This window comes from Gambusia affinis, linkage group LG15 (assembly GCF_019740435.1).
Source record: "Gambusia affinis linkage group LG15, SWU_Gaff_1.0, whole genome shotgun sequence".
Taxonomy (NCBI): domain Eukaryota; kingdom Metazoa; phylum Chordata; class Actinopteri; order Cyprinodontiformes; family Poeciliidae; genus Gambusia; species Gambusia affinis.
The window spans coordinates 5,133,878-5,160,031 of NC_057882.1; the positions used below are offsets into that span (position 1 = coordinate 5,133,878).

At 39.0% G+C, this 26,154-nt stretch overlaps 1 protein-coding gene across 6 annotated transcripts in view; it reads right to left on the reverse strand.

Moving 5' to 3' along the window:
* The window catches only part of ncam1a (neural cell adhesion molecule 1a), a 285,015-nt gene that overhangs the window by 53,300 nt on the left and 205,561 nt on the right, over positions 1–26,154 (reverse strand). For 4 of the 6 annotated variants that reach the window (XM_044141320.1, XM_044141319.1, XM_044141323.1 and 1 more), the window contains exons 5-11: positions 24,870–25,079; positions 23,538–23,681; positions 17,192–17,329; positions 16,604–16,721; positions 15,808–15,968; positions 14,656–14,798; positions 1,650–1,800 (exon numbers count right to left, since the gene is read on the reverse strand). In XM_044141320.1, coding sequence (XP_043997255.1) covers positions 1,650–1,800; positions 14,656–14,798; positions 15,808–15,968; positions 16,604–16,721; positions 17,192–17,329; positions 23,538–23,681; positions 24,870–25,079 — 1,065 coding nt within the window. Of the gene's footprint in view, positions 1–1,649; positions 1,801–8,337; positions 8,368–14,655; positions 14,799–15,807; positions 15,969–16,603; positions 16,722–17,191; positions 17,330–23,537; positions 23,682–24,869; positions 25,080–26,154 lie in introns of all 6 variants that reach the window. The other 2 variants (XM_044141318.1, XM_044141321.1) reach the window with 1 other exon arrangement.

Here is a 26,154-nt window from a genome sequence, read left to right on the forward strand (position 1 = left end):
GGAAGCTCAAACATACCTCTTTCCCAGCTTCACTTTCCAGCTCATTCCAAAGGGTTCCTAAACCACAAGGGATATAGAGTCCTTCCAGGATACAGAGTCCTTCTTAGTCCGCCCTGGGGTCTCCTTCCAGCACTATGTGCTCACACAATGTCCAGGAGGCATTCTTATGAGACTACCTAGACTACCTCAGTGACTCGACTCTAAAGCTCCTCGCCCTTTAAGACTGTTGAGATCCCACCTTTATCACAAAGAAGAGGAAGTTAATTTCTGCTTCCTGTATACCATATCTTTTTCCATCCAATCAGGTGAGCGTCCGAGCGTAAACAGCCAAAGGGCTTTACTTCTTTCTTCACCATGACAGCTTGGCACAATGGTCTCTTTACTGCTGATATGGCCTCAGTCAGTCTACCCATCCTTCTATCAACTCTGAACAAGACACCAAAATACTTGAAGTCTTCTGGTTAAGGCAGGAGGAGGTGACTCTCATACTGCCCGTTTGCACTTGTGAAGTAGATGTGAACAGCTTTGGCGCATGCTGAGAGTCAGGGGTTGAAGATGCCAACTGTACCACTCAAAGCAAAGATGTGACCCAGAAGTTCCCAAACCAGACCCCTCTGATCCTTATCTGTAGCCTTAGCCAATCACATTTGTAGGCTATGTATCACATTTGAATTTGTTTCCTGTGCTAGAAACTTAGATCGACTAAGCGCCAAAGAGAGGGACACACCCAAAAAGTTTTTAAAAGCACCCTGCAGCCAAATGCTCTACAAGATTCTCCACAAAATTCCTCATACAACAGGATCATAATCCTTTCTCAGATCCACAAAACACATGTGAACATGAGAACCAAACTACCACGACCCCTTCAGTTGGTTCACGATGGTGAAGATCTGGTTCATTGTTGTTCTTCTTAGAGGATGAAAGCTACAGTAACCTGGTGTCTCTGAATTTAAGGTTTGATGGTCAAACCCCCCAGAGTATCTCTGGATGTCTGAGAAGAGATCCCTCAGTAGCTGGATAGCTGTCAGCCTTCATCATCTCTGGATGAATCTTCTGGCAATCCTGCCCTGTAAAATCATCCCTGACCAAAATTCTCTCTGTTTAGTGCTCAATCCAAGTCATCCACAACTCTCACAGTGACATTTTACATGCATCAAAAGAAAAAGGACTCGTTCTAAAAAAAAACCAGCTGTTAAATCCTAAAAACGGCACCAGATCCCCAAAGAGAGGTTGGAAAGTGGGTCTTTGTTTCTATTGGTAACAAATCACAGTGGTACCACTGACCCAGCCCGCTGCTGAACCATTTATCTTCATGAAATGAGGTGAGCAGAAACTGGAATGTTCACATTTCATTTTTTTGGTCTGGGAAAGAATTTTATTTCCTGTTTACGTCCTTATTCGCATCTAAAGTTGTGATTTTATTTCAGGTCTACAAAATAAACCAACAGTTAAAGGTGTAAAGATACCAAATGCAAAAACTTTCATTTCCAGGCATGTTTTGTTTATGTTGACTTGATTTCAAAAGAAAAGAAAAGCTCCCTGGACCATCACATGAAACGATTCAATAAATGAATTATTAGTATTTATAAACGATTCAGGTGTTTCTTTATGAATGGAAGTGAAGAGAGAGAAAAAGACGTATGGCTTACAGCGCACTTCCAGGAACAGTTGCTGGTTGTCTTCGCCGATGGAGTTGCTGGCAGTGCAGAGGTAACGACCAGCATCAGTGAACTGGACGTTCTTCAGGGTGAGGGAGGACACCCGCGCATGGCTTCGTACTACAACGTTCCTGTCGAGGCTCTATAGAAAAAGACATAGGGAATTATACACACATAAAAACAGGTGACTTCAATAGACACCAGGTACAATCGAGGGATGAGGGCAACAAGTAAGGTGATGCTTTGGTTGACTGGTTGACTTAGTTGTGCAAACACGTCACGACCCGTTGAGTTAATGTTGACTGACCTGGTGGTGGGTTGAGGTTACTGATATTAAATGCATTCATTATTATGTTATTGCAACTTGAACACCACCACAATCCTAAATATTATGTTTTCCTCTTCACTTTAACTTTTAGCACATTATTGACCTGGCGTTTACCAAGCTTTAGATATGTGTATGCAAAAGCTCACACCACAGCTTCCACCATGGCAGGTGCTGAACAACAGACAAATGGAAGTTGAAACGTCTGTGAACAACTAAGCACAGTGGATCCCTGCCCATTCGTGGTTAGGTATTCATAGATTTTTCTGTGCAAAGTGGCCAATCCAGGAGTGCCATTCAATTTCCTTGGTGCTGATTGGCTGTACCCCACAAGAGGGGACATAGAGAAAAACAACGGGTGCTACTGCAGCTTCTGCAGTATTACAGAGATGGTTTCCAGTGTGTATATCAATGCATGTTAAGGTACATTTCTTGTTTGAACCATTGAAATAGGCCGTTGTAAACATTTTTAGAGAGAAGTCAGAAGTATATGAGGATTTCAGCCATTCATGCTGCTTGAGGTCCTTAAACCCCACAAATACGGGGGGTACACTAAACACCCTAAACATACACCTGCACAAAACGTACAAAAATCTGAAGTTTTTTACCAAAAATGTAAATTTTAGACCGATATGGATTTTAAAATTGCTGTTCACAAGCAGGTTCAAATCCTCACACTAGAACTTAAGTGTAAAAAAATAATGGTACATTTAATATTCCTATTCTTCCAAACCAGAAAAGGAATTGGACCAGAGGATACTTACTTACTTATACTTATCTAGCAACCCAGAACAGGCATTAGAACAAACTTAGAATCCAGAAAAAACTATCTTAGCAATACTTTTTAGACTCCTCTTCTTTTAAACCAGAAATGGAATTAGACCAGAGGATACTTAATTATACTATAGCAACCCTGGACAGCAGTATCTAGTTTATATACCTTGGATCAACATTATTAGATTATTTTTCTTCTTTTGCTCTTTCATTTGGTTTGTTATATTGTTTGTATTTCCTTTTTAATTCTTGTAAAGCACTTTGTATTGCCTCGTTGCTGAAAATGTGCTATATAAATAAAATTACCTTTCCCTTTCCCTTTAAAAAAAGAAGCACAGAGTAACCATTCTTTGGTCAAATTTCTTACAGTATGGATCTATCTGCGCTCATAAGAGGCTCTAAGTAAATTACGCCTCACTTAAACTGGAAGTCAGTAAGTTTTAAAAAGCCCCAAGCAGTAAACTCTTGAAGTTGATTAGCGTCCCTACTTATTTAGAGGCCTTTCTGCAGGTTTACAAGCTGCATACTTACAGCTGGAGCAGCATAAAAGCAATGAGGAAAATTAGCTTGTTAAATCCCACTTTCATTTTCATTAGAGGATCCTGTTTATTGCCCTGGCTGCTATTCGGTGTTGCTGAGAACTCCTCCTCCTCCTCCTTCTCCTGCGCAGGTGTGCATCTGACAAACGAGTTTACTCAAAGTACTCCACTCGCTTTTATAATAGAGCATTGCACCTGGCCTGATCCTTGATCTTTGCTGTACATCACGATGGTTTGTGATGCAGCCTGTTTTCTCTCTCCATCCCATCTGCAGTCTATACGAACACGGAGAGATTCATTGTTATAGACTTTCTGAAAGCCGCAAAATTCTGCAGCAAAACTTACAGCAATGAAACATACAATAGAGCAATATAAGATGAATAATAACGGTATGGCTGCACAAAAACTCCAGCAGTTATAAATACAGTAAGGACTTTTCTTCCCACACATCAGCAGGAGACATACATCTTCCTCCCAGCTTCCACAATGTTCCATTAATAATTCAAGCACACTCTGTGCTTTATTCGTTACTGTTTATATTTACTTATCCATATTTTTCAGTATTGGAATGACAGCATGACTGTTTTTTTTTGTTGTTGTTTTTTTTTTTGCAGGAATATATGATGCACATGTGGCATAAATATTTTCTTGTTTAATAAAAGACCTAAAGGAGTGTCCTGAAACATTTTAAAAAGGGCAGCATTAATCTTGTCTCCCTTGCACAATGTGGGCTGTTTAAATGCAAACACAGAAAGGTTAATGGATAATAATACTTTAATGAGACTGCAGAAACAGAAGTGAATGGGCAGACCTTTAAAAATAATTAATTTATCGGCTCCAACAAAAAGGAGATGTAAATCTATCAGCTCTGATTCCACATTGTACTGATTTCAGTAACGGTACGGACTGCCATGTTTTTTCGTGGGATTTTGTTTCAGAGGTGACCAGTAGATTATTTAAAATGGCACTAAAGAAAAGAAACATTGTGCTCGCAAAACACCTGCAGAAATAAACTTCAGCGATTCTTTTCAGCAAAACAGAACAAAAAATACAGAGTTTGACGCTAAAATGAATCTATTGCTGCATTAAATCATGTTTGTGGTTTTATGGTGTCAGTGACACTTTTAAAGCCATAACATCATCATGCAGCTTTTACCAAATTTAGAATATATTTTTTTGGTCATTTTTGAGGTTGATAAACATAAAAGCACTCTTAAATACCGTTTACTCCAAAAAAATCCATATTCTATAAAACATCTCACAAAAAAAACAAAAACTCAAAACATAAATGAAACTGCTCTGCTGAAACTGTAACTTGCTGAATAGCAGAGTTAAAAACACTGAAAACACATTTCATCCCTGCCTACAGTCCGAGTGTTGGCTCAAATGAGCTGGAGATGTATGCATTCATTTAACACAGCTGGTTTGTCCTGTTTGGGGCCATGGATGTCTGGATGTAACAGCAAGAACCTCACTAATGGGATTTTATAATTTATTCAAAAACAGCCAACTTGGCACTTAAAAAGTCCTTCTTTATTCAGTTTGCTGATTTCTGGACCCTAGAGATCCACAGGACTCAAAGGCAAATATTAAGAATTCAGTAACCAACTATCAAACTTTACTGAGGTTTTACATCTGCCAAAACACATAAACATATTAAAATTATCCTTTCAAAACCACAAATACCTCTGTAATTTTGAGATTTTTTCAAGTTAATTTGTGGATACATTGTTTTCCTACAAATCATATAAGGTTTGCCCATGCTTATATTTGGGGGAAATTCAAAGTGACATTTAGTTTTGTTGTGTTCCACTAAATGAAGTCCTGTTGTGTAGACTGAAGCTTTATCTATGCTCAGTCTATCCATGCTTAATTTATGCTAATACTTCCTTGTCAATCTTCAAAGGATATTTTATTTATCCAGTAGATGTAGGTGGAGCACAAAAAGCTCTTTCTCGTCAGAAAGAGCTGAAGTCTTTCTGATGAGATGCAAGAGGAAGTGTTGGAGCACGTTGTCTCTCCTGACTTGTTGCTGTGCACTTCTGGTCAGCTGCCGAAAAGAGTAGTCCAACACTCAGCAAGCTCACTGTTCACAATGACTCTTTAAAGACATGTGGATGTCATGATTGGGATAAGAGTTTAAAGGGTTAATCTGATTTAACCAAACTGCATAATTAGGATCTAATATGACTGCACAGGGAACCTGCAGATCTTTTTATACCCATTCAATAATAGTTTCTTAAGCAGTGTATTTTATTGGGGTTTTAAAAAGCAGTGGAGAATTGTTAAGTAAAATAAACTTGTTGCATAGTTTATATATTTTTTTCAAACTTCATGATTAGACTGTATTGGACAGAGCTGACCTGATTTTGGTTGGCACATCTGACACAGGTTGTGGCAAAGTGAGTAGAGAGGGAGTGTTACAGGCAGATGGTGAAGACAGCCATATTGGTGAAGGTCACTGGACACAGAGGATGGCCCGTATATTCATATGACAACATTACCAGAAATTAAGGGTCCAGCTGATCGTACAAAGCAACCACCTGGGTTCATGCAATCGCAAAAAGTGAAGTCATTAATCTCCATTAAGGGCTGTAAATACCATTCATTGCCTGTTTAGACACTTTAACTCTAAACATGTTTGTTTCTTATTTGCTACTTTTCAAACACATTGTTTCCTACATGTAAATTCAAAAATATCTGAATGTACTGTAACAATCTAGTTGCAAAAACATCAAATTCTGATGTGCTACCATGCCAACCTTTAAGATGGCTGTCTTGACCGACTGTCAGACGCTCCAGAAACTGCCTGTAACACTATCTGCCCTCAGCTTGCCACCAATTGAGTCTACTGAGACCCGCTCAGCTCCTTGGAAACCAATTCTTCAATACACTGATCACTGGCCTCAGGTTTTCACCAACTTCATTCAAATTCTTACCAAATGGTTTGATTGTCTCTGGGTGTTCAACGGCTTTTCTCAGAGAATTTATACGAAATATTTCACCCATCTGGTGGAAAGATCATTTACCTTATTTACAGAAATACAGAACATGTTGTATTAGTTATCTGATTATTGAGATGTTTTGTGCCTCCAAAGATGTTAGAGATATAATAAATACACAAAACTAGATGGGAAAAAATGACATGTAGACCAGAGAGTATCAAACTATCTAGAAAATAAAAGTTATAAAGAAAATAAAAGTCACTTTAACAAGAAGAAAAACTCTGTTAGCTGGGAAAAACATATTTCTGTATAAACTCCATATTCTGCACATGTTCCACAGTGACCACCGGGTTGTGGCTTAGAGGGGGGGAAAAAAACGCCACTAAATATTAAATCATACTGCATGTAATAAATCTGCTCCGGTGAAATAATCACCATGGTGACTCGGTCATGGTCAGACTCTGGGATTCCTTCGTGTCAAACAAAAACATAATTTTCTATAATTTAAGCGTCCTGGTGGTTATCTACAGCCCTGCGGGTTCTTAAATTAATTAAAACAGGTCAAAACAGGCTAATAGTATGTTTTTCTATAAAGAGATGTTAGGATTCTGCATGTGGTGACACTTAGTACAGGGAGAGTTATGTCTTAGTAACACAGATGCACCTACCAGGCGGTAAATGTAATTAGAAAACCGTTTTGTTGCAGTAATTCAGTTTAAAAAAATGGAATTTATTCAACGTAGATATATTCTAATCAAAGCAGTTTAATTAATCACTATGGTAACACCAGCAAACTGGTCTGACTTTAAAATCTACGCAGTATTGTCCAAACATGAGACATGAGAGTCAACCATGCAGATGACCTGAAGGTCCAGTGAGGTTTCCTAAACGTCTCAGCAGAACCACAGGCTGACCTCCTCCAGGCCACGCCGCACTGATGCATTCATTGATGAGGAAGGAGCCCAAACCGAACACCGAGTTAGCTTTTTTTTTTTTTTTTTTAATTGGGATGATGTAATGCTGTAACTTTGTGAGAAAGTTGATATTGGGTTTTCATTTGCTGGATGACAGAATCCTCAAAATTAAGAGTAGGAAAGTAGTATTTCACTTTTCAGATAAACACAAGTTCCACTTCTTGAACTGAATTACTGGGATAAATTCACTTTTCAATGATAGATGAACTGAGGTACACATGTATTGTTAGTTGGATGAGTGAGGTTGTTAGTGTCTGTCTCTTATTTAGATCTTTTCGTTTGGTTTGTGGAGAGGTTTTGTGTTTTTCACTGTCTGTCCAAATAATCCTTATTATCCAGCTTCAATCTTGCTTTAATCCACTTTTAATGCTTTTAGTCAGAAAAAAAAACAAGCACAAATTTTGTTAGTAACAAAATTGAACTAATTCTTCTAACATATCCGTCTGAAAAAACCTGAATATACATAAACACCTCTTGGGAAAGATGAGACGTTTTTGTCATCTGGACAAACTGTCTCACAGTCAGGCTCCAAATGACTGAAAGAGTCATCCAAGTGTGTAGTTAAAGCCAAACATGCCAGCCCCAGGACCCTGACAGGAGGCGCAGCGTTTTCTACCACTGTTTGGATTTATGCGAGTTCAACTCACGGCTTGCTCACAGCAGAGCACACCGTGGTTTATTCAGCAGCATGCCGCCGGCTCCCTGATCTGTCCACAACAAAAAGCAGGGGTCTTTATTTTCATTTCCCAAAAATGATTTTAAAGGCCGAGAACTAAGCAGACCCTGCAGCAGGAAATAACGGCGCGGCCAGGAGAAAATAGCTCAGACTGCTTTCAGATCGCGGCTCCATCGAGAGATCGAATCTGCCGACAACAACAACAAACAGCGACAACTAAATAGGGTAAGTCTAAATGTGTACTGGAACTAATTGGATTAAATGAACTGCACTACATGCCTAATGACCTACACATTAAGTGTACAGCTAAAGTCTAAAGCATATTAAACGCAGGCTAAATTACAACCCCTCTGCTCTGCAATGGAAATGGAAACGGGGGGAGGAGTCTAAGGTGTAAGTTCAGGGTCTTATTAGTTGACTTTGGGCTATGAAGTTTTTGGCAATACCTCATATTTGTCTGGTCGCGTCCAAGATGCCTGGGAAGAACAAAGACAGAGGAAGCAAAGGCAGAAACAGTGGAGTGAATGATATTTCAGACAGGATCCACACAGACGGCAGAATGGATTTCACTTATTCCGCACCAAAATGCACGTCTCATGTGCAGGGCGCTGAAAGTCCATGAAAATTGCTTTTTGACATCAAAAACATCAAAGTACACAAATCATCTCATAAGCAGTTGGAATATATTAAAAATAGTACTAAAAATCTGTTGAATTGCTTTAGGAGTTAGAAAATTGTGCAACAGGTCGCGACTGTAAAGCAGAATTATTTAAGCTAAACACAAAAGACGATTTTCAATAGAGATCGTCTTATTTTCATTCCTGTACATAAAACTGATCATTCACAGAGAAACAGAGCAACCCCAGTACACAAAAGCCTTCAGATATTTGGTTGTCAAGCAGACTTGGTGATTCTTTGCTGTCGTTCTGCTACAGTGAGCCTCAGAGATGCTAATTTACCTTCCTCACCAGGTTCCCCACTCTGTGGGGTGCATAGAGAAGCTCTAGGCCTCCTCCAGCTTTTTGCTTTGTGACTACGTCAATGAGAGCCGATTTCTACACTTCTGATGAAGTATGAAGAACTGTGCTTGTACACAAAACCCTTTGTACACGAGGCTTTTGAGCAATGATAACTGTCCCTTTAGAGCAGTTTTTATTGCTCTAAAGGTGTACTTAATTGTCTAAAAACACTATGACCTAGCATCTTTACCTGAAAGCAAATAAAGCAGTAACAGAAAAAAATGAACTTTATATATTTTTCTTTTATGTCAAACAACATAAACCTGTTATAAAGTCACCATTTTTTGCTGCTTGTACACAGGCAGAAATCGTCCTAACTGTTCTCACAAATAAAGAGTCTCTATGGAAACAGTCAAGACCTTCTTTGTAAATAAAAGTTTAACCAAGCTTAAGAAATGACTGTTTACACAAAATCCAGAATGTTCTAAAGAACAACACCGAATAAACACCTAAAACGAGACCAAACAACTTGCCTGCCAACCTGAAGTTAAGCTAATTTCATTGAAGATTAATCAGAGCTAAAGATTTATTTTCCATCTGAACGGATGTTCAGGTGGAATCAGGGAATGAGAGCAGGAAACGGAGACCGAACAGCTCCAGTTAGAACGCCAAAGTGGAGCTCAGTTCTGCTTTGCTGAATGGGACCTTCTTAGCTGCTTATTAATTAATGTACCATAAAAAGGAATTGGCCACACTGTGGAAAAAAGGCAATAAAACTAATTACAGGTGAGCCGCTGCAGGCACGTAGACGTGTTTTCTTCCTAATCAGCGTTTCCATTAATAGCAGCGCTCTCTGCTTCCAAGGTGGGCCAGGAAATATAACCTGACAATGAGAATCCTAAATTTGAAGTTGCACAGTTTTTTCTTTAAAAAAAAAAAAAAAAAAAAAAAGACTGATTTAAAAAAGAAGTAGAGGCTGTTATGTTAAATTACTGTACTTCTGTTGGACATCATTATGAATGAAACTGTCCACTTCATGTCTGATGGATGTGAAAACAGACGACAGAGTGTCACAAACTGTAGCCTAATAATGAATCACAATCCAGTGGAAATTACGGAACCGTCACCAAATGATTAGAGGAAATTTCAGAGAGCGCCAACATGAAATCGAAACATTTGTGACAGTGATAAATAGGAATAAAGGGGGGTTGTGACAGGCTGTGAATGGGGGACATTTGTTGACAACTGTGAGCAGCGATGGGCAAAGCGAGGACTGTCGTGCAGGTGGAAGATAAGATTCAGAAACTTGCAATGCAGCCGTGACTGCTTCCACTTTCTGGCAGTGATAAATTGCACGGTTAATAAGAGAAAACTGGGGATGTGCAAGCTGTGTCAAAGACACTAAAAGTCTGGAATATTCTATACCAATGATGGCAGCTAGAGATTCGTATCTGGAGAAAAGTTTCTGATCAACGTTTATGCCTACTAAAACTTTCATAAAAATTGTACGATATATCAATACCAGCAGGCTGTACTTCTTTTCACATGTGATCTATAGCGGATTAAACCACAGTTATAAAGGTTTACAGACTCGCATGTAACCTTAAATTTTCCGCTGTACCTTTAAAAAAAGGTAATCAGGTTTCTTACCTGAGACAGCCTGGGTCAAGAAGCAGATGGGGTTGTCTGGTATTGTGCTAACCTGGTTCCAATCCTTCTTGGTCAAATGGAGCTGCTTTAGACGTTAGAAATCCGAGTGACCACAGATTACCTGAGGGGTTCCTCAAGGTTTCGTTCTTTGACCACTTTTATTCAACTTCCATGTCCTACTCTTGTTTCAGACTATGGAGTACAACGTCTCTGAGAGTACTTATGCTGACGACACCCAACTACAGGTCTTGAGTCACTATGTGGCCACAGTCACTGTGTTTTTGAGTGTGTCAAAAACATTCATGATCGCATTGGTCAGATCATAGCCTTAACCAGACTCAATGAGGCTAAAAAACACAGCGCTTACAAGAAACCAGATATCTACAGCCTGAGTTCTGGTTCATCTAGCTCTGTAGACATCTTTGTAGAGTTAAGATTTTAATTTACTTTTATCAGGTTTTTTTTTTATTTGCTTTACATTATTCGCATATGATGGCTACATTTTATGATTCTGTCCTTATTTAACATTCTAACACCTTCTGTCTAACAGTAAAGCACTCTGTCTTAACCAAGACCAATGATCGTTTGGTTAATTTCTCAGATCTGAATTCCATATTAAAATTTGATTTATGCTGCTGCTTTAGACCATCATCCATCACAGGAGACCAGAGGACAAAGCATGAAAAGCAAAGTAGGCCACTGTGGCCTCAATATCTGCACATCCTCTGGGACGCCACAGGACAGGTGCTCAGTGTACTGACTGTGCGCTGCTCCAAGAATAACACAGCTGCCGTTTCATGCCTCCGTCATGTGCAGCACCATTTACATAATAATTACATCTCATGATGCAGGATAAAATCGCTTCAACGGAATGGCCTCAAAGATGAAGAGTTTCAAGGTTATTTTGTGCCAAATTGTGTTTTCTTTTTGTTTAGTGGCCAACTACCAGCGGTCAAGCTGGTCAGTCCGAAGTGTTGATGCAAGAGAAACTGAAGGCGCTTCGTGTTTACTGCTTTTATAGTCTTATATCAGCCATTTTGTTTAGCATAAGCTGGAACACAAACCGATGTTTGTTTTTAAGTCTGCAGCAGGGTGATTATATTTCTTACTGTTTACCGCTGCACATGTTGACAGGACAGACTGTTGTGACGGATATTTTTTAACACTATCAAACTTTAATAAGGAAAAACACTTGGATGAGACTCTGTTGCCAGAGCGTACTGATCAGTGTACTGAACAAAATGCAGAACAATAATACACATAGTTCTCACCTGTTAAAGGGACAGTTTCAATTCTTTCCAGAGACAGTTTGATAAATAGGTTTATGAATCTCACCTTCCTCTGGCTGACTTCAGTTTGGAGAAACAGAAATTAGTTTTACCAGCAGAGCCTCCAAAAAAACATTATTTATTTATTTTATTTATTTTTTTATCAGAACACTTCCTGAACTGTGACAGTGCAACAGTACACAAAACTCAGTGTGTTAATTTAAGCACATTTACAACTGAAACAACTGTTGGGAAGAAGCCTTTGCTGAAATACTTTGTTTTTCTTTAACATAGAAAATATCCCAGGGTCACTTCTTCTTCTGGAAAAGAGCAATTAACTGTGATATTGTTGTAATCTTTGTGTACTTTCTTTTCTTTTTTTGGTTTTCCTGCAGAAAGTTCTCTTAGTTAAAGTCCTTATTTGTGTTGTGTTTATCTTGTAGCTCATTACTGTCCTCTGAACCCAAAGGCTAATCATATTGAACCTGGTTCTGCTGGATGTTTCTCCCCACTGTCACCACATGCATGGTCAACATGCAAACTACAAAGTCAGCAACATTGATAAAACCAGCTGGGATTTCTGAGGCAGATAAGTATTTGTCAACTGGCATTGTGCGGCATTGTTTTATAAATTAGTTTAAATTGTTCTTTTTTTTTCTATTTTAATTGGATTTGAAATGCCTTTCATTCTTTCTAATTTGATACAAAGTAGCCTTGCTATGTGAGTTTGAGTACTTCCCTTAAAATGTTTTTTTAACTGCATTTTGAAATTAAGTGCACCATGTCATATTTGAACTGCTGCTGTTTTTAGATGGTTCATTACTGGCCTTTGTTAGACTTGGAACCAGGCTGAGGAGCTAATCTAATCATTTGGTTCAGCTGTTTTGGACGCATCTAAAAGTTGCAGGACTGTTGCTTTTAAGCAAATGCACGTTTAAAAATATCAATAAATCAAAACCAAACCGTAATCTAGTTTCCCTGATGATGATCATCTCCAAAAAAAAATGAGCACACTCATTTCTAAAGTGGGTCATTACAGCACTTGGCAGATGAGCACAGGCAGGCAAAAATAACCCGAATAAAAGCAATAATTAGGAGTAACGTCAACAAAATTAATTTTCACCTTTTTAGCGTATTCACACATAATTTTCCTGTAGGGTCTTCTCAAAGCACTTCCAGAAAAACCCTCTCTATAGGAGCTAATAACCTCGATAGAACAGGGACAGATGGAGTGTTAACACCGGGTAAGTATCACAGCACAGAACTGCCTGGAAATTGGTTTTATAGGAAACTGCACACTCGCCTCTGGCATTCGCTATGAAATCTATTAAAAATTAAAACCATTCCAGAGAAGAATGTGACGAGTTTAGAGAGCTGTTAGACTCCGGAGTTTAATTCAGCTGATGAAATGATTGCAGGTTGGTGTACGAAATGAAGCGAGACAATTTGAGATGATTGTCCTGCTGGATGGGAAACGGTGGAGGTACAGTTTACTGAAGTCATTTTCAAGACAGAATAAAGACTGAGAGGAGAGTGGCGACTAAATGATTGTGATGTCTCTGCTGAAACTGAGCCATGTCTTGCTTTCACCAGGAGTTCAAAGTGATTATGCCCAAGAAAAGCAAAACAGCATCATTGTAATGGATTCACACTGTGATAAATGACATATTTCTTACTCTCAGTTTCTTCAGTGTATCTTTAAAGTTGCTAAACACTGGCATTAAAGACACCCCTGTTGTCAGGCGTTTGTGACGCACATGAGTTAGCGCATGATAAACCATTTTAGAAATCCTTCCCCTTGTGATGTGATATATTTTATATCCTGAACATTTCAAACGGAATCAGAACAGTTTGAGAAAGAAAACAGGAAAAAAATTGATCCTCAATGATCACATGAACATCCTGGTTGCACACATCCACTGAGAATTTCTTTTTAAAGTTGTAGTAGGTCATTTTTAGAAAAAGCACGTCTTTTTTTGTTTGTTTTTCTTTTTTACATAATTGTAGACTAATAAATAAATAAAAAAACATGTGTTAGCATGGTATGAGACAATCTGTAAATGTACTGGAAATCAAGCTCTTTTACTAACAACCAATCAGAACAGGAAGGAGGGTCTTAGCGCTGTCAATCACTCCAATGTATGCAGTCTCAGACCCTTCCCCACAGCAGAGCCTGCAGTGAATGCTAAGGCTAGTTAGCATGGCCATCGATGACAGCAGCTAAATGGTTTTCCTGGAATGATGAGTTGTGCGCATCGTGTGTCCGTCTCATTTTATCTCATCATGACTTCGTATCAGTTTCAACAAATATGCATAAAATGTACCTTTATAAAAGTTACATTCACAGGCTATGCAATTCAAGCATTCATTTGTCTTTGGCTTATCAGTTGCTTCTCTAGTTTATTCATTTCATTTATTGATTTAAATAGCTTTCTATATAACCATCAGCCACACTGTCAGTGCTTTCCAAAGATCATTCAGGAGAATAAATGAAAGTTAGAAATCTGAGTTCTCTCTGCAAACTGTGGATTAAGCTGAACTTTAATTGGATTCTGAAACTCGGTTGGCAGTTTAAGGCATATTGATGCAAACAGGTTGTTGCAGTTTTTCTATTTTTAACATTTTCCTTGAAACATGTTTGTTTCTCGGGTTAAAGGTACGTAAAAATGTTAAGGAAATGTCTCAGTCATTCATAATCGTTTGCTCTTTCAACAAAGGCATGGAAACATTTCATATCCTCTGCAATAGGATCAAATAAAGGAGCATTCTTTAGAAAATTCCAACACGATGCTCTGATCTCTGTGCATAATAAGAGACATTTACAGAATTGCTCGTGGCAGAACTGTTTCTCCTTACCAAGTGAAAAGTGAAACATAACAAGCTGTACCTGCTCTCCTTCAGTGAAAACTCTGTTTCCAAATCTCCAGGAGATGGTGGGTGTGGGGTCACCCGAGGCCTCGCAGGTCAGGGTGACCTCCTCATCAAACTCTGAGGCAGTCTCGTTGTTGAAGTAGGTAATGTTCGGCAGCACTGGAAACAGAACAGAACGTATCAATGCTTTTCCGCTCGGGACACAGCAGGGGGTGTTTGTTGCAGCCTACTCTTCAGATTTCACACTGTGGAAACACTCTCCCTTGACAGAGTTTTAGCGTCTCTACAAACTAAATTTGCCCCTTCTTTGGGGTTTGGGGAATAGTTGAGGCAGCAAAACAAGTGTAGAAGTAATTTAGTTTTGAATCGACTCATTCTAAGATCAAAAGTATCAAATGTCACCATCTTATCAAAGCCATGTGCCTCTCAGTGACACAGACGTCTCCTCTGGAAGCTACAGGTCCGATGATTTGACTTTAGAAGAAAGCCACAGGCGATGAAACAAATGTTTGAACACTGAACAGATTTCTACTGCTTGTTTCCACTTTATTGTTTATGAAATTCAAGTTACTTCGCAAATCGAAGTCTAAAGATTTCTTGAATCAATGTAGAATATTTCAGTCCACGCATAACCCTCTATCAGTGCCATCAATACTTGCCTTCAAAATAGGTTTCAGCAATTTATTATTACTGTACAAATAACCCAGTTCGGTTTTTACAGATCAAATTCGTTTAGATTTGAAACTACATGCGATTAAGTGACACCCAGACGTCCCATAAACAGAGAAATAGCTCTTTAATTTAGTCCATTGCTGTATTTAAAGATTCAGTTAATATTTGATTATCCTATTTAAAACAAATACCTACTTGGTTGCTTCGTTCAGCATTAGGGGGCCTAAAGGTTTCAGAGAGATTTTTTTTTAATCAGTGTTAGTGACTTTCTAGGGTAAAAGTCTACACTGATACATGTTTAAAATGACCTGAAGGGTGTTTTAGTCACTTTTCAACAGGGCATGCTGAGCGCTTCATGTTGTGTACGGCTACATCCAGCTAATGGAAAAGCTGTGAAAGGAGTGTGCAGTAAATGTCAATGAGTGCGACAGGGAAGGCCAGAATGACAGAGAGAGAGAGAGAAGAAAAACGTACGGGAAGGGAGATATTCTCTTACCGAACACGTTCAGGCTGACTTCCTCGGTTTTCTCTCCTGCCTTGTTCTTGGCGATGCAAGTGTAATCTCCTTCATCCACCTTTTTGACTTCCTTTATTACCAATTCAGAACCATCCTCGTTCAAGCTGTATTTGTCGCCCGTCTCAAGGACGACGTTGTTACTGTAGAGGTGGGAAAAGACAGAAAAAGGCAGCGGCTTCACTTCGCAGGACTTTTACTCAAACACCTTCAGAAGCATACAAAGTAATGAGTTAAATTATTTTATTTAAAACTAATTACTGTAAAAATGAAAACACACACAAGTTTGTGAAAGGGATTTGAGATGCAATATGTAAAGAGCCTTAATGGTACGTTCTTGCTGGTTTTTGATAAACATATACAGGTGCAGTGAAATAAATAAATAAATACATAAATAAATAAATAAAACAAGGAAAAGTTAATTTACTTAAACTACTTCAATTAAAAATGTGAAACCCAATTTTTTTTGATAGAGCCATTTTATGTAGAGATCTGTGCTTTTAAATATTCTTTTTCCTTCCACTAAGCTTCTCATTAAGAAGATCGGAAATATCACATCATCTGCATCTTTTTGTTTGTCTCTTTCAAAAATAATCTACATCTGTGTTAAGCTGCTTTATTAAAGCGGAGAAGCTCAGGAATGTGACCTTACAGCACTACACCTAGTCAACTTAAACCCTGAAAAGCGTGTTTCCCCACAGTATACTAATGTAGTCTGATGTGACCTGGAGCCAATGCTTATTGATATTTCATTCATAGGGAAGGGAAAATGTCATACTGCGCCCAGGTAACGGTGGGCTCAGGGAAGCCGTCTGCATCACAGGCCAACAGGGCAGATTCACCAACATCTGCTGTGGCGTTGACTTCGGACTTCCTGGCACGGATTGTGGGAAGAACTGAAACGGAAAGAAGACAAAAAGTTAGAGGGAAGCAAGTCACAGGTCAGCTTGCAAGGTAATCTTAATAGTCCCTCCTACGTTTTTGATTAATATTTGTGATAAAAATCCTTCGCCGTTCTATGAACCTCTGCCTGGGGTGATTTGGACTAAAAGCTGAAGCGGAGCCACCATCTAATTATCAAAAACCACAGAGCGAGGAAAATAAAAATCAAGAGCAGCGTTCCCACAGACTCAGGGTGAGGCTGAACACATCCATGTGCTTTTTTCAAACCGTAAGCAGACCGAGTCCCAGAGCAGGACAGGTGGACAGATGCAGAATATTACGAGCCACATCTTAAGCTTTAAAAGAGCAAATTTCCTCTGACAGACAGTCTTCCTAATCACATCCCTCCATTATGAGCAAACTAGCGACTTGTTGGGAAACCGCTCATGCTGAGCGCTAAAGTAGACGCAGATGGAGTGCTTACCATTAACGATGACCTTTATCGTCCGGAAGTCAATTTCTCCCCTGGCCATAACACGAGCCTCACAATTATACATTCCTTCATCGACCTTCTTGATGCCATGTATCAGCAGGTGGCCATTATCCATGATCTTGTAGCGCACTAAAAGGAAAGAAAAGCCGAATGCAGAATCAAGCATTAATATCTCAGAAATACTCAACTCCACTCAGCCGTGACAGAAACAGGAAAAGGGTCATATTATACTCTGTCTTCACGTGTTTACTTATTTATCTCGTAAATAAATATTATTTATGAAAAATCATTCGGTGCTTCTCTTTGGGTATTTCACTTTTGGATACTCGAACCTTAATGCCAGGCGTAATTCTAATGAGTAAGTTTGTCACAAAAGGCAAAAACAAAAGAAAAAAGAACAGTATAAAAAATACATCAAATTAGTCTATTAAACTAAATGTTTTGATAAAGATGGCCTCTAATTTGACTAATGTTTTGGCTAAGAGCTGCAGAGATTGATGGGGGAATTACACATACACATATAAGTATGTAGAACGTGTACATGCTTATATAGCATTTTCTTTACTGCAGCTTTACAGTCCAGTCTGTTGAGCCTGGTCCTTCAGACTGGACTCTAAATACCCAGGAAAAGAATCTTTACCTTGAATAGCAAACACATGATAGAAGGTATTGACAACAATTACTCTTTCACATACGGTGAGCTCCACTTACATTGTTTTTTACCTGAATAAGTGAAATAATCATTTGTATCCACAGAAATACATAACTGTATTTTGTTTCACTGCAGTGCAAAGTCTATACAGTAGACCTGAAGTGTCCATGGGGGTCACTGACCACCGCTGCATGTTCAAACATCAAATATACCTTCACAGTGGAAATTATCTTAGAACTTAAAGCTGATGGCCGCAGTCTTCCTGACCTCAGCTTGAGGCTACAGCCAATCAGCAACAAAAAGGAAAAAAATAAAGTAAAATAGGGATCGTGGATTGGCTGCTTTGCAGACATCAGCCAATAGCAGTGACGTAGGTATTTCAGCTTCCCCGGCTGCATTTTTCCAAACATTTCAGATATGCTTTACTGAAAGATCCATGAATATTTGGATTAATCATGAACAATTTTGAGTTACACTCCACAGAACAGTCTGAGAATACTGAACTGCCACTACGCAGGGGGTCACCGTACCTGTGAGTAAATAAAGTGAAAAAGTGAGAGGGAACTTTTAAAGTGAATGCTACAAAGGTATTGCATGCTAATTATGAATGTGCCTTTAACTCAAAATGTACTAAGCTCAATCAGTTTTGCTTTTCCAAATATGTATTTCATGATCAGCAGCTCTAAACTAGGAGAATTGTTTTGTTTCTTTTACAATGAGAACATTTTAACTCAGATATGCATTTATTGTTTTTGTTACTTATTTTTTCAGAGGTTGGATAACCTGGAGCATAATTATGTTATATGCAGGGAAGCCATGAGCTAAATGTCTTTCTTGGGACAATAAAGCAACTATTTCTATTCCTGAGGTGTCCATCGCTTCAGATTCAGGTACATTTCTGTATGCAGTACTCTGTTGATAGTATTCTGAGAATAACTATAATATACTATCAATTTAATACAACAAATTAGTGACCGCGCTATGGGACATTTTAAATAAAGCTCATATCCGAAAATCCAGTATTTAGGTGATATCAGTTGGAGCTGGAAGACAGGAAGTGAATCGATTTGCTTTTCCAAATCTTTTTCTGTCATCATGAACTTCAACATGCTGCTCCAAGAACTGCTCTCCCCTCCAGAGTAACTTTCTAAGCAGTTCTATCCCTCTGGATTCCAGCGAGTCTTACAGAGCCAGTTTTAGGATTCCTCCACTGCTACCTGGGATTCATTGTGTTTTTTTTAATTGGCTGCACCTGTGGCGAGCTGAATATAATGCAGCCCTCGTCTGCTGAGGCTGGTGGGGGGCAGGAGAAGTCTCCGTGCTGGAACTCGCCTTCCTCACTTTCAGCCAGCGCTGACTAGACTTTAGCTCACCAGGTATTTCATACATAGATACAAGGTATTGTGTCAAGACTTATTTTGCCTTCAGAAGTGCCTTAAATTCCCCGTGGATTCTACAAGACGTGTGAATAATTCTCTGGCATCTTGCTCTGCACCGACATGGTGGGAGCGCACAGTTGCTGCAGGTTGGTCAGCTGCACATTCAGCATGAGAGTCTCCTGTTCCAACATCCCAAACATGCTCTGTCGGATGGAGTTGTGGTGACTGTGAAGCCACTCAAGTACACTGAGCTTATTTTGTGAGTTTGAGTTGATTTGAGCTCGGTGCCATAGTGTGTGTTCCTGGTAGAACATGTGGTCATACAGGAATGAAACGTGGCAGCCTGCAGTATTAATACAAGCTGCGATGGATTCATGTTTTCTTGTTGCTAATCACAAATTGTGATTCTACATTCTCAAGGTTGTAAGTGAAGTTGAGATCCATCAAATCAGCCTGCATTTCTGCTCGGTTATTTGATTTATTTTGCTTTTAGAGATGAAATTCCACATTCTTCTGTTGAAGTCTGACTGCTAATTCTTCTCTGACCTCAAAAATCATTTTAGTCCAAAGTACTGGCTGCGTTTTTTTTTCCATTCGAGTTATTTTTCCTAAGCCAGACAGATGGCCGTGCATTAACATCTCGGTAGATGAGCGGTTTACAAAATACTCAAGACTAGCTGCTCTTGCACAAAACCACCAGGCAACACAGATCAGTTCTTACCACGCTCATAATTCCAACTCCTGACTCGCCACCAGGGGGCGTGTGTCTGAGTGACATGGTTTTATGCCAGAACGTGGGGCTGTGTGACGCGATGTGTAGACATCACCAATAGAAAAATATGACTGTAGTAACCACTGTTCACCCAAAGAGGGCAGCACTGAGGCAGCTTTAGGCTGAATGTGCCAGAATCAAACAAATTCATAGAAACATGATACAGTCTCTACAGAAACAAAGATTTTAGGGAACAATCCAGACAGTTCCCTAAAAAGTTGATTTTGGGGTTTAGTTATTCTTTAAGTCCTTTTTCTTCTGATCTCCCATTTAAGCTACCATCTAGATGCCTTTATGCGTGGAGTTGTTGCCATAGGCTTGACAAAATTTAATTCTAAGAAATGTACGTCCATCAATCCAATCATAGCCCACACCCGCAGGGTCACAGGGAAACTGGTGCATATCTCCAGGGGTCATTGGGTGAGAGACGAGGCACAGTCTGTACAGGTCACCATTCGTGGCAGCACTGCTACCAACTTCAACCACATTCCTAAGAAATTTATGTAAACTTTTGAATTTGAAGGGACCTAAAAAATAAAAACTATTCTAGAATTGGAAGATACTTTCCAAAAGTTTCTTTTGGCAGGTTTCAGTTCTGGAAAGCTAAAATGAGATTTCAGTGTCTACTTGTCTTAAAAGGTAACATGCTGTCTAAACTCGAGGAACGTGTGATGTTTGATTAATGTGATTATATGCTGGGAGGGCTGCTGGAATGGAATACTAAACGTTTTCTCTCACTATATTTTCTGTGTTTTGCATAATTCAGGAGACTAACAAGTTCTCCTCATGTGCTATTACTGTAACTTCTGCAGAAAAATAAAGTACTTATCTGATTGTGATGGAATGTCTTAACCTCTTAAATGAGGTATTGAATTTTCACACTCTAGATGTATAATATGTTTAACTGCAGATTGGAGGGGGGGACAAAGTCACTGCAATTTTTGTTTCTCACAAGTTTAGAGATGTGGGTCTTAATTTATGTTTCAGCGACACTTTAGCATAAGCAGCTCTTTGTGGACATTTAACCATATGGTTAGGTCGACTGCTGCACTGAGGAAAATTACATGAGAACTTCTCAGTGCTGGTCACAATTGGAGGTTTTTTTTTTTCTTCCTTCAGTGGAAAACACATTCCTTGATAAGAGGCCAAGAATAAAGGCAGGCTAAGCGCTGCTTTGTGGTAAGTTGAGGCTTTCCAGCGGTCACCAGAGGAGGGGTAACGTTAAGGTTAAATCAGACCCAGTTCAAGTGCAAAACAAAGCTCGTTTTCTTTCTCAGTTGCACACAACACTGACATTATTCACCAAGGCAGAGTTGGACAAAGGTTTGTAAAGCCAAAATAAACTCATGTTTGGCTGCAGGAAGTTGCCACAATAACAGAAACTCAGCCAAAGTTTACATATAGACCCCACATGTGTTAGAAATTGGCTAAAAATGCCTCCACACCGAACACAAATAGATATTACATAATGGCCACATGTTAACTGCCTTTATAGGTTTGGTTGAGGACAGCTGCAAATTTGTGAATGAATAAATATCCTCAAAATGAGTTACAGCAAGACTACAACCCTAAAAACACCAGCAGGATTCACCAATTCAGAAACATGGATTATATCACTAATATTAACTCAGATGCAGGTGGTGGGAGACAGAAGAACTCAGTATAAAGTAACATGACTGTTGGACAATGTCTCCCACACCATGCATGAAGCTGTTGCTGAACTGAAGAGTGACAAACTGCTGCATCCTCGATGCACAGAGGCGCGTTGTGGTAGATCCTTCCTCCCAGCAGCTCTCAGACTCTGAAGTCACCACTGCTCCCAATAGACTCAATAATTGTCGACATACATTAGCATTTTTATTTGCACAGTTTTACTCACATTAAGTAATATTTCTGCACATTCCTGCTGTTGCATAGTTCTTATTGTTACTTATTGTAAATAGTCTGACTTTCTTGATGTAAAAATGCTAAATACTTTTAATAGCTAACTACTACGCATGTTGAAATTTTGCCTTTAATATACAGTATGTTTTCTTTTTTTATTAAGTTTTCTTATAGACTTTATATTCATATCATGCTTTGATGGCCTGTTACTTTGCTGCTGGTGCTCCTGAGTTTCCCCACTGTGGGACAATAAACGGTATTTCTATGCTATTTATGGGAAAGCTACATTTTTTTTTTTTTCACCTTCTTCAGTTTATGCTGTAAATGTTTGGGTTTGCACAGAAAACCCCTGACACTGGAGTTTATTTCAACAGCATTCAATTCATTTTTCCTTATTTTCTGCAGTGATTTGATAAAACCTATTCTCCATGTTTTGATTTGGAATAAAATGCGGAGTATTCCCAATGCACTTTCTTGCATGGAAATAAAATGTAAATGGGATGTGTGCTGCTGTGAGGAGAGTTCGGGATTTTTTATTTTATTTTTTTTTTTTTTGGAACAAACTGCATTTATTTTTTTGTATACCCAAAACAAAGTTCATCCTCTTCTCATCTTATTCCCACAAAACTAAATGTTAAAATGTATCATTTTATATTTATTTGAAATGCTCTGCTGCTGAGCTTTGTTCTTTGGTTGGTTTAATTTGTTCAGCCATTTCCATGGAGCTATTTTGAAGCCCGAGATTGTTTCATGCTTCACAGCTTCTAAGCTACAATTGTTTCAAACACAGGGATCAACGGTAAAGAAAAAAGGCGATTATTATAGAACCATTTCTAAAGTTTCCATGGATTGCTTCTTATGTTTTTCTTTTGTCAAGTTTTCTCTGCTTATTTTTATTTTTTTTCCCGCTGAATACCAAAATCAATGGTAACTGCTGCAAATCAAAGCTAATTATGGCTTCCTTTCACAGTAAAAGAGCAGGTGACAAACTTCCCAGAACCCCCTATCAAGCCTAAAGGCGGGGAGCGCTGGATATGCTAACGAGAAAGATTTTTCAATTGAGTGAACTATTGAAAACACAGACATCAGGCAACAAACCCTGCAATCCTGCTGCGAGGGAAGAGCTTCACCCAATTATTAACTCTCAAACATATGGGCGCTGCTGTCCTGGAAAAATACAAAAAAACCTTTCGGTAAGCCAGCTATTAGCTAACCTGAAAAACGTCACCGGGCAGTTTCTTTTGTTGTAAGTGGTTCAAATGAAATTACAGCCTTTGCATTTTATCTTTCCACTTTCTTTACTTTTGTTAAGTTCATCTGTTTGGGTGAATTAAACGTCTCTTGCTTCAGCTGACAATAACTTCCTCCTGCTAGGCTGCAAAAAAATATATATATATATTTCCATGTGTCTTCTAAGAGGTATAAAATCACCTCCTGCAGAAAATTCTTTACTTTTTTCATAGATAACAGGCGAGGGGAGAGGGAGACTCAGCGGAGAGTGGAAAATTGATTGGAAAGCATGAACTGGCAGGCAGTGATGGCATGAAGGCGAGGTGACTGCTCAGGGAGTCAAGAGGATTGGGCAGAATGGCGTGCAGGAGGTGAGAAAGCAGCTGGAGCGCTGAAGCAGTTCTGTTTGAAGCGACTCACCATCTTTGGCGGATTGGAGTTTGGAGCCCTTGTGCTTCCAAATGATGGTGGGCGGCGGCGAGCTGACCACGTCGCAGACGATGTCGGCGTTGTCGCCCTCGTTGAACTCTTGCGGACTCGGCGCGCTCTGGAAGGTGATCTTTTCTGTTGAGAAGTATTAGACATCCGTTCAGTTTGCTGCTTTTTTTTTACTTAAAACAACCAAAATCAGTTAAATTAAAAAGATTGTAATTAAACTTAAACTTACAAGTTCAAATATACGGAGGTGTGTGTGTGTTTATCGCAGAAAGTTGGAAAGATTTTAAGAGATAAAAATAGAAGTGTGAATAAAGTCGCTGCTCTGCAACCATCACTGAGTATTATTTGCGAGGCAGACTACAGTATTTGCTTTTGCACTCGATGTTGGTTAAAAAATAACCAACAACTTCAACCTATCGATGTTATAAATTGAAGATCAACACAAACTGGCGCATAACAGGGAAAAGCACTGGTCAAGATATGCTTTGTTTATGAAGAAATACCTGGAAAGTGTGGCATGCATTAATTTCCAGGCTGCCCCTTTTGCCTTGATTCCGTGATATGAAATTCTTTGCAACCAATCATGGTAACTCTGGAGGAGCTGCAGAGATCCAAAAACTGCCGTATAAATAAATGCATGTCACATGTTGCAGATTTTCATGCATTCTTCCTTCCACTTCAGAGTTATTCTTGTTTTGGCATATTACATAACATTTAAAAAATAAAATCGCTGAAGTTTGTGGCTGTACTGTGAAAAAATGTGAGAGCAGGTGAGATACTCACTGCTCTTTTTAAGCTACCTCTGCTAGCTGTGTGAAGTTGGATAGAGGTTAGTTAAGTTGGGTGACGGTCAAACTAAAACATTGTACCTAGAGACCAACACACAGAGGGATGAGTCAGTTGTAGCAATCAGGAACATTTGAATCCTCCTGTAAGAATGCCAGTCTGTTGGGTTGAAACCTCTCTGAGCTCCGTTTGATGAAAATCACCGGTTGCAATAAATATAAGACCACTTATTCCCCACATGCCTGCCAGAGAGCTCTTATAGCTCATATAAGTGTTCATTTACCTTGAAACTTGATATGATTTGTGTATTTATATACGTCTTTCTTACTGCAAATTGAATTGAATTGCAAAGAACTGCTAAAGCATGGCTTGGACAACCTCTTGTGATGTCTGTCTGTCCTTTGAAGAGCTCTTGTGGCGTATCGGTGGCTCACAGTTCAGGATGTGATGTTGATTGGAAATTTGAAAAAAAAAAAATAATAAAATACAATACTTTGAAGGTTGGAAAAAAAATCTGACGGGACTTACGGAAGATCTTCACTTGAACTGTGGCTTGGGCCTCCTTGTCTGCGTTCTTGGCCAGACATTTGTAGATGCCGGCGTTGTCCACGTTGGCGTGGTAGATGGTGAGGATGGACGTGGACTCGTCGCTGCGGCTCACAGAGATGTTCGGCCGAGACAGGAGGATCTTCTCACCGCTGGGGGAGAACCAGTCGATGTCCTTAGCGTCCCCAACCACTGCGAAACACAGAGGTCCACAACACAGGGTCACTAATGGAGACCAGGAGCACATGAGGAAATGACGGAAAGTGTTCATGGCAGATCAATAAAGTTTTATTCTGATGGAAATCACCAAAGGTGGGATAAGATGGGACTTTGTTGATGCTGCCAGAGTGCCACGTGAGACGGCGATCAATAAAACCCACAAGTCAAAAAAATGAAGCACTACTGAAAATGGGAAATAAAATAAACCTAATTTATTTCTCTAAATACCTCTTTAAAAAAAATAGAAAAACATTTATTTTTAAAATCAGAAAAATATGGATAGTATGATTAAAAAGGAGTGGTATAAATAATTTGTATCTATTGATTAGGTGGCAACTTTTACTGAGGGGCGAAAAAATAGCTAAGAAGTTTTCTTCTCTATTCATTTTTCATGAAGCAGAACACAAACACAAACTGGTAATGTTGTCTTCTCTCATGAAGAACACAGAGCTCCAAGGAGGGCTTATTGTTTAACACGGAATAATTCAAAGTCAAACTAAAGCCATTTATCTTCACAGAGCAGAAAAAACCTTTTAGTTTAAAGCATCCACAAAAACTTTGCTTCTATGTCTTAATTTGTTCTTGAAAATATTCTCATGTAGCAGGTCAATAATAGTGTTTCCTATGAAGCTGGTTTTTTTTTTATTATTATTTATTTTACATATTTTACCATCCAACCATAAATGATATTTTCTTACTTCGGTATTAAATCCAGCTGCTTGTTTGAGACCTTGATGATCTACAATAGCTTAAAGTTATGATGTCTGGTAAAAATGAGATTTATTTTCTAGTGTGATCATATGTTAGTCAATACTGCTGGATCTTGAATGCATCCTTTTATTGTCTACAACACGCTCACTAGACCTAGAGTCAGATTAACCAAACAGCCTAGTTTTTAGCAGAGTACCCAGAGAGATTCCACTGCTCGCTTGGGGAGAACATGCAAAAAATAGCAGACATCTTGTTGCTGCAGGCTAACAACTGTGTGGCTGTTGCTTTACGAGTCAGGGGATCATTTACTGGACAAGGTTTGTTCTGTGTTATTAGG